Raw genomic sequence first — 8,861 nt, 5'->3', positions numbered from 1 at the left:
CAAATCATGAAGTATATCAATATCCCAAACTCTCTCATTCAATTGAAATAAGCTTGATACAACCTTGTTTGTCAAACCTGGGTGATTAGAAAGCACATACGGGTGGTCATTACCCCCGTATGTGCTTTCTAATCACCCAAAATGAAAGTTTCATTACCCCCACCTATGGATCTACGAACACCAACTCGAATAAGTTGTCGGGACTTAAAAATGCTCCTCCAAATGAAACTTGGATTATCACCAATTGTAGCTGAAAGAAAAGAGCCATGTGGATAATATCTAGCCTTAAAAACCTTACCGGCTAGAGAGTCACCTTGAGTCAATAAATGCCAGCCTTGTTTGCCTAAAAGAGCCAAATTAAAATCATGTAGATTACGAGAGCCCAAACCTCTATCATGTTTATGACGACTCAAGCGAGACCAACTCATCCAATGAATGCCTTTACTTTGAGAAGAATCAGATTGCCACCAAAACCTTGCCATGAGACGTTCCAATTCTTTGCAAGTACAAGTGGAAGAGAAAAATACTCATAGCATAATTTGGAAGAGATTGGGTAACCGTCTTTAGAAGAACTTCTTTACCAACCCAAGAAAGTAGCTTTCCCTCCCACCCTTGGATCCGCTTCTTCAAACGATCACTAAGAAAACACAAAATAGTAGTATTCTTACGACCCATAGTATTGGGAAGACCCAAATAAGTAATATCCAAATCAACTTCCTGAATCCCCAATAAACCACAAATCCTGGTTTGCACTAACTGCTGTATTAGAACTGAAAAAAGCAAAGGACTTTGCAAAGTTAATTTTTTGACTAGAGGCACTTTCAAATACCCAAAGAAGATTAAGTAGCTTTACAATACACATAACTGTCGTTTGCAAATAACATGTGAGAAACCACTAGAGCTCCCCTAGCCACCTTACAACCCCAAATAATTCATCTCATACCTATGTAAAAGGAAAGAAAACTCCTTTGCACAAATAATAAACAAATAAGGCGATAAATAATCACCTTAGCAAATGCCCCAAGAAGGGATCAAAAGACCCATCACTCTTTTGCCATGTACAAACTTGTAAGAGACTGACAACACACAAGTCATTATTAGCTTAATCCATGTACCACTAAAGCCTATCCTTTGTAAAATTGCTAGTAAAAAAGGTTACTCTAGACGATCATAAGCCTTACTCATATCTAGCTTTAAAGCCATAAATTTATTTTTGCCTGTCCGCTTTTGCTTCAAATAATGCATAATCTCAATGGAGAACATAAAATTGTCAGAAATCAATCTTCCTGACTAAAATACACTTTGTGGAAATAAAATAAAATTAGGACAATATCATATTACACTTAATTTATTAATTTCTATGTTAATCACTTGCACTTGTTTAATAATAGTCCAACAATTAAAAATAAATGTAACCATCACAATTATATATTTATTATAACTATTAAAACTTATCTATATAAATTTATACAACTTCTAATGCATGTATATAAGTGAGAAATGCTAAAAGGGACTAGTAGTGTCTAACACTCTCCTACGTGTCAATATCGCTATTGGTCTAACAAAGTATCAAGTTCTATATAGTTTAAATATATTAACTTTTAAATAGTATCACTAACCAATCACAACACATTTAAAAAGTACTAAGCACCACTTAACACTGCTCTATATAATATTTATATAATGCATTTCTTAAATACTATTTGGTTTAATTTGTAGATCAAAAGTTTTTTAAAAATACTAATATCAAAACCAAAGAGTACCATTTAATTTTCATGACAATTTAACTCCAAAACTAAAGTGGAAAAGGATTATACAAGCATACTAAAGACAATAATATATAGAAAAATGATAATATAATATTATAATAATACACAATATTTTCATCAACAATAGAATAATTATAACCACTTAATATACATGATTTCTACATTCATGTTTACAATTCAATATTTAATACTTTAATTTCATGACACATATATAATTATATTTTTATTTATTCCATTATTTATTATTTATAGTAATAAAAACAAAGTCTCTCAACCCTTCTTCATTCTGTTTTGGTGAGCTTGAAACGATCCAAGGGCTTAGTTCCATCAATGCATTTTTTACCAAAATAAGAAATATACTCTTGCACTGTGGTTTGTCTATACTTTGGAGGATTATTTTCCGATAACAATTCCTTAATAGGTCCATACATTTTCGAGGTTGGAGTTACACATGTGGCAAAGAAGCTTGCAATAGAAATTCTAGGACCGATATGGCTAGCTAGAACTCGGTGTTCAACACTTTTGAATCTATCGTTCGTTATAAGCTACAAAACATAACAAAAAAATAAATAAATTATTTGATCGAAGATCATTATTAAGGAAGAAACTTATTGTGTGTTAAGACGTAATATATATAGCTAAAATATGATAAATTTACTAATATACTATAGCCAATAATAGTAGTTTACCTGAAGAAGATCTCCAATGTTTACCACTAGAGCTCCCGGTTGAGGGGAAACATCAATCCATTTATTGTCGTTGAGAACTTGGAGACCACCAATGTCGTCTTGAAGTAGCACGGTGAGGAAATCCATATCGGCATGCTTGTTTGTCCCCATAGTTAATTCTGGTTGCGGACATGGTGGATAGTAATGGCAAAAAACTAGATGACCCTCCGTGCAATCCATGTCAAACAAGTGATTTGGATTCAACCCGAGAGCCTCAGAGATCAACTCGAATAGAAAAATTCCTACTTTCATTACTTGTTTCGAATACTCCACAAGTATGTCCCTATAAAGTTTAAGCAAAAGAAAAAAAAAAAACTCAAAAGGAATGTTATACAATTAATCCTTCTTAATTAAAACACCATATAGAAAAGAAAATCAAACAAAATTATAAACAACATGAGATTCATTCATTCACACAAGACTAGTACATACATACCTACACACAAGGGGCAATTCTTTAGGGTTTGGAGTATTGGGAGCCATTCGATAAGAAAAAGAATCTCTCCAATCAGTAGATGGAGAGGTATACAAACTATTGTTGGTGTTATACATCACTGCTTTACTATAATCTCTTGTATAAAACGCTTTCTTCACCTCAGTTTCTTGCTCATGAAACCGACGAACACCTTCTTTCATTTCTTCCATAACACTTTTCGAAATGCTATGGTTGATAATTTGAAAAAACCCTCCATTTTCTGAGGCTTCTCTCACTCTATCAACGATCTCTTTTCGCTTAATTGGATCATTAAAACCTTTAAGATCTATAATTGGAACGCTAAATTGAGAATCTTTCAAAACAGGAATATCATCAGAAATCGATTTGTGAAAGAAACGAGGAATTTGAGTAATTCCAGCATCAACAAGGCCTTTCACTCCAGCCTCAGTCTCATCAAAAGCTTTAATCTCTTTCAATCTATCATATTCTTCAACCATTTTTCTTTTTCTTATTCTTTCTTTCTTGTTATGAATTAAGGCTTCATATCATCATCTAGCTTTTAATATAGATTGGATTTATACCAATAAAAAATTGATCCAATTTTGAGAAATGTGACAAGGTTGGAATTAAAAATTATAGTACATACATTGTAACTTGTGTAAAGTTTTGTCTGGATTAGATTAATATATTCAATTTGATGCTTAATATAGGGGTCAACCATGCATGTAACTGTACTTTTAATAATATATTTATAAATCTATATTTTTTTGGGTGATTAATTATATAAATATATAATTTTGATTTGGTTAATTTTGAATAAATAATCCATATATTATTGAATTGTGTGTATCACTACTGACATCAGTTTCGATTCATTTATAATTAACCATAAAACTCTACCAAAACATGTGTTATAATAGCTTATAATGTAATTATATTATAATTTGATTTATTACATAAAAAAATCATTACTTGATTAATGTGTTATATTGTTTACTATATAACTAGTGTGTTAGTGTAAATAAACAACTAAGATTAATTGGAACTTAGCCTCCAATAATGTCAATTAATCTAATCTCTTATAAAGTGTGGGGCACCAATTTTATGTCAATTGCCATAAAAATTATATAGTTGTCCACTTCATATAAAAACTATATAATTTTCTAAAAATACAAATATTTAAATCTCGGATCCACCACTCTTGCTTTGACCATAAGATTAAGTTTTCTCAGAAACTCCAAAATAGCTCCCGATATTAATTTGATATTGGGAGGCTCATTACTTCAATTACTCCTCGTGTTCCTCGAATGGATTTTTTAGTTGTTGAGAGGATTGTCCAAAAGTAATATATAAGGCGTACTCAATAAATCTTACAAGTAAACTAAATATAAATATAATAATTAATTATAACAATAACGATATGTGACACGATTCAATTATAATAACTAATTGTATATGACTAGATATGTAGTTGTACCCATATCAATATTACATAAAAAAATGTTAATTAAGCACTGCTAATGCCCTTTAGCATTTTTCATAATTTATCCTTTTTGCTGTTATTGTTGTTGAGAATAATACTTTAGTTTCAATTATTGATTATTATTATTTGCCAACGGTACATGGATTGGTGTGGGTGATAAATATTATATTGACATTTAATTTTGGTGGGGACTACCTTTATATTTTTATCACTTGTTCAAACCCTAATTATTAAAACAACTAGGAACCACAATTAGTTAAAAGGCTAGTTCTTGCCCACACTTCTTGACTATTTGCATCAATAATATCATATCTAGATGAGATACAATTTTCTTTCTTTATAGAAACTATCATGAGTAACACTACTACTACTTCTTCAAATCTTCATCATCATGAAGCAACTCAAACGACAAACAATTCAAAAAGCGACAGACTAAGCGAGCTAAAAGCTTTTGATGAAACTAAAGCCGGTGTGAAAGGACTTGTGGATGCTGGGATTACTAAGATCCCTCATATTTTTCATCATAACGATCATCATGTAATAGAGAAGAAGAATTCATTATCATCATCATCGTCGTCACCAATTAGTACTACTACAATTCCAATTATAGATCTTAAGGGCGCAAATTACACAAAAACGAGAGAAACCATTGTAAAAGAAATTGGAGAAGCTGCAGAGACATGCGGTTTCTTCCAAATCATCAACCATGGAATCCCCGAAATAGTTATGGAGGAAATGATAAATGGGGTTTGTCGTTTTTATGAGCAAGATGATGATGATGAGGAGAAGAAGAAGAAGTTTTATGGTAGAGATTACACCAAGCCATTTGTGTATAATTCCAACTTTGATCTTTACACTGGAATTTCAACCAATTGGAGGGACACTTTTTTTTGCCCTATGGCTCCTCATCCTCCAAATCCTCAATATTTACCCCCAATATGTAGGTATGTATTTTTGAAAAATATTAGAGTTTATTAAATATACCAAGACTTTGTAATTATATATCAAATAGATTTGAAATTTTCAAAACAAACTTTTGTAATTTGTATTGGAAATAAATCTCATTCTATAATTATAAGTTTATTATTGATATTATTTTTATTAATATATAATATTATGTAATTATTGTAATTTTTTTTATTTGTTAGGTTAGGTTAATTAGGTTATGTCATGTTATGTTATTTGAATTTAATGTTAAACAATTGCCAAAAAGATAATAATTTTACATAATGACTTAGTATAAATTAAATAAGGATAAAGTTAGCCATTTTAATTAGACTATCTCAAGTGGCTTATAGGGGACTTAGGTGTTGAAATCAAACAAACCAAATTAAAAAAAATAATTAACCTTGTTAAAATAATAGCTAGTTTTGCTAAAATTATAAATTAGATGTTTTTTTTTAAGATTATTTTAATATTATGTTCATATTTAATTATACAAATTAATATATACTCAAATAATCAACTAAAATGAAAAACTTACTTAAATTTGCAGGGACATAATTTTTGAGTACTCAAACCAAATAATGAAGGTAGGGATTTTACTTTTGGAATTTCTATCAGAGGCTCTAGGGTTAGAGTCAAACTATTTTAACAAGATAGGGCTTAGTGAAGGGCTAAGTCTTTTAGGACATTACTACCCTCCGTGCCCGCAACCAGAGTTAACTTGGGGTACAGTTTCACATACCGATGCTGATTTCATGACGTTGTTACTCCAAGATAACACCGGTGATCTCCAAGTTTTCAACAATAATAATTGGATTGACGTACCACCTTACCCTGGAGCGTTAGTAGTCAACATTGGAGATCTTTTTCAAGTAAGTTCGTGTTTAATTTTATTATGAATTATATTTTTCGCCTATTTTTTCAACATATGCATAGTGGATGAAACAAAGTTGGTTCATATGTATAACAAGAAAGATATATCATGACATGTTATGCATGTTTAATAATTAATCATTTTAATATCAATTATTGTTGTATATCACTACAAGATCAAGATTAAGGCTATGTTTGGTAGGAAGGAAGGAGAGTTAGAAGGATGGAGAGTTGATGAAAGATGGAGAATATAAGGGAGGCAGAGGAGAGTAATGATCCTTTTATATTATTTGGTAAGAAGGATGGAGTGGTTGAAGGATAGATAATTATTAATTTAAAAAATTACTATTTTATCCTTATAATTATTTTTTAATAATATTTGTCGAGGGTATTTATGTAATTTACAATAATTGAAAAGGAAGATCAGTTCCTATCCTTCCATTAATGGAGGGATTACAAATTAGAGATTTGAGTGGATTTTCTATCCTCTCACCTCTCCTTTCTCTCCTTCACTTCCTCTTGTCAAACAAATGGATTTGTTATCTCCTCTCACTTCTATCCCTCCTCTCCTCTCCATCCCTCCCCTTCTCCTTCCTACCAAACACAGTGTAAAGGGCTATGAGCGAAGGGGAAGAAGTTTTAAGTTATAAAATAGGGGGAAATTTGGGCCGACATCTGTCATACCTATTTTTTCAAATGACACGACACAATAGAGCAATAGGCACGACAGGTGTTGGCCCCAATAATGAGCTCGGGAAAATTCTCGCCCAATCCTAACGAATCCTTTTCAAAGTAAAAAAAGGGTTTGGGTACGACAGCTGGCGTGCCTAATGGGCCTTTGTCATGCCAAATGTCGGCCTTGATTCTCTAGACAGAGGGAACGATTAAATGTCGGTCCAAGTACATCGTGCATGTAGAGTTTTTTTTTTTTTTTTTCTTGTAGTGTATTTAGAGATTTTTTGTCACTATATATTTTTTGTTTTTTTTTTCAGCTTATAACCAATGATAAATTCAAAAGTGTTGAGCATAGAGTATTAGCAAGTAGAAAAGGTCCAAGAATATCAGTGGCATGCTTTTTCAGTACTCATATGTTGCCAACTTCAAAAGTGTTTGGACCCATCAAAGAATTATTATCAGAAAACAATCCTCCAAAATACAAGGCAACCAAAGTTAAGGATTTTGCTACCCAATACCATGCACAAGGCATTGGTGGGATCACCAAATTATTGGATCATTTCAAAATTGATCATATGCAGCAAAATTATCCATAGCAAATCACAAATTTTTTTTGTGATTTTCTCTATCTAATCAATAGGCAGGGTTGACCTTGCGTAATAATGGGCCAAAGATTTCTTCTTTTGTGTGACCTCCTGAAAAGTTTTTTCAGGAAGCGTGCGAGTGAGGACAAAGCACGCTGGAAACGCTCATGTTGGTTTGTAGGGCCAGTCGTCATGAAACAGCCAGAGTGACGTAGTCGTGTATAAGAGCCATTCATTCCGTGGGTGTAAGGGCCTAATTGAGACTTGAAGCGGGGACATTACATTTATTATATTTATGGCATAAAGATATATTTATTATATATATATATATATTTGGAATATTTTTTAATGGGTATTATTCATTGATGATTATTAAATAAATTTAACTATAAATATTAATTTTAAAAATATTAAATTATTAGATTTTAATCTAATGACGAATAATAAAAGAGAAATTTTAATATTATGCTTAGTTTAGCTACTTAATTTAAAAAACATCAAAAAATATATATTTTTACACTATATCAAATGTATGTTTAGATATAAAATATCTAAGTCAAACTCAACCTTTTTTTATCTTTTTTTTTTCCAAAAAACTTTTTTTCTTAATTTTTATCAACCGATTGAATAACCCCAACCCATATAATGTAAAAAATAAGAGACTAAACTAATTAGATAGAAAAATTAAGCTTAAGAACTAAAGTTTACCTATTCATAGGTAATACACATTAAGAGTGTACCCATATATATTTATGCCAGGACTTAATTACTTTGTTCTCACTAGCTTTGATCTATAAGATAAGTGCATCGATATGGGGTACTAAGGTACTTAGCACTATTATGAAGTGACGCTTTATAATTAGTTAGAAAATCCTTATAATCTTTATTAAAATAAAATATGTGGAATCTAATATTGAATTGCATCAATCTAATAATGATATTACATATTACAAGAGTGCTAGACACCATGGGTACCCTTAATTAGCATTACTATATTGGGCACCATTTGTGCCTAGCACATTTTATAGGTGGCGCCGTACGATTAGTTAACGATATTTTCTAAAAGTTATTGTCTTAAGTTATATAGAACTCAATACTTAATTACACTAGCTAATAGAGATATGTCACTGGAGCTAACAACAAATTCCTCTAGGCTTGTGAGAATTTTCCAACACTCACAACTTCAATTCTACCATTTAGCTTAATATATTCCTATATCAAACCAGCAAGCAGAACACTATTCAAGCATTAATTTGGTGAGTTATGCAAGGCAAATGAAATATTCCTATCCCACTTACAAAGAAAAGCCTAAATCTAGGTTTTCACTTGCTCCATTCAAGTTAAACTACTAGATCTAGCCCTTCCGGT

The 8,861-nt window shown here is 31.3% G+C and overlaps 2 protein-coding genes across 4 annotated transcripts; one reads left to right on the top strand and one right to left on the bottom strand.

Moving 5' to 3' along the window:
- Positions 1-1,880: 1,880 nt before the first annotated feature.
- Positions 1,881-3,500, bottom strand: LOC115722427 (1-aminocyclopropane-1-carboxylate oxidase homolog 3). Its single transcript, XM_030651631.2, has 3 exons — positions 2,934-3,500; positions 2,459-2,780; positions 1,881-2,314 (listed from the first exon to the last, which is right to left on the bottom strand). Exons 1-3 carry the CDS (start codon positions 3,428-3,430, stop codon positions 2,051-2,053), a joined length of 1,083 nt encoding a protein of 360 aa, XP_030507491.2. The 5' UTR covers positions 3,431-3,500; the 3' UTR covers positions 1,881-2,050.
- A 1,128-nt stretch (positions 3,501-4,628) lies between these two features.
- On the top strand, positions 4,629-7,824 carry LOC115724093 (1-aminocyclopropane-1-carboxylate oxidase homolog 1). 3 transcript variants are annotated; one of them, XM_030653549.2, is made up of 3 exons: positions 4,629-5,360; positions 5,912-6,233; positions 7,227-7,824. In XM_030653549.2, the coding sequence occupies exons 1-3, from the start codon at positions 4,768-4,770 to the stop codon at positions 7,503-7,505; spliced, it is 1,194 nt and encodes a 397-aa protein (XP_030509409.2). In that variant the 5' UTR covers positions 4,629-4,767; the 3' UTR covers positions 7,506-7,824. The 3 variants fall into 3 exon arrangements, with proteins under 3 accessions (XP_030509409.2, XP_060959800.1, XP_060959799.1); XM_061103817.1 differs by lacking the exon at positions 7,227-7,824 and adding an exon at positions 6,441-7,184; XM_061103816.1 differs by lacking the exon at positions 7,227-7,824 and adding an exon at positions 6,411-7,184.
- The last annotated feature ends 1,037 nt before the right edge of the window (positions 7,825-8,861 follow it).

Source organism: Cannabis sativa, chromosome 9 (assembly GCF_029168945.1).
Source record: "Cannabis sativa cultivar Pink pepper isolate KNU-18-1 chromosome 9, ASM2916894v1, whole genome shotgun sequence".
Taxonomy (NCBI): Eukaryota; Viridiplantae; Streptophyta; class Magnoliopsida; order Rosales; family Cannabaceae; genus Cannabis; species Cannabis sativa.
The sequence above is the reverse complement of the archived record's forward strand: the minus strand, read 5'-3'. Positions and strand labels throughout refer to the sequence as shown.

What these genes read in the sequence shown, in the direction of transcription:
- LOC115722427 (XM_030651631.2), bottom strand. Translation starts at nt 3,430, where the DNA reads ATGGTTGAAGAATATGATAGATTGAAAGAGATTAAAGCTTTTGATGAG. An exon ending in GAATTGCCCCTTGTGTGTAG is followed by an intron (nt 2,781 to 2,933) that starts GTATGTATGTAC and finishes TAAACTTTATAG; the next exon opens with GGACATACTTGTGGAGTATT. An exon ending in ACATTGGAGATCTTCTTCAG is followed by an intron (nt 2,315 to 2,458) that starts GTAAACTACTAT and finishes TATGTTTTGTAG; the next exon opens with CTTATAACGAACGATAGATT.
- LOC115724093 (XM_030653549.2), top strand. Translation starts at nt 4,768, where the DNA reads ATGAGTAACACTACTACTACTTCTTCAAATCTTCATCATCATGAAGCA. An exon ending in TATTTACCCCCAATATGTAG is followed by an intron (nt 5,361 to 5,911) that starts GTATGTATTTTT and finishes TTAAATTTGCAG; the next exon opens with GGACATAATTTTTGAGTACT. An exon ending in ACATTGGAGATCTTTTTCAA is followed by an intron (nt 6,234 to 7,226) that starts GTAAGTTCGTGT and finishes TTTTTTTTTCAG; the next exon opens with CTTATAACCAATGATAAATT.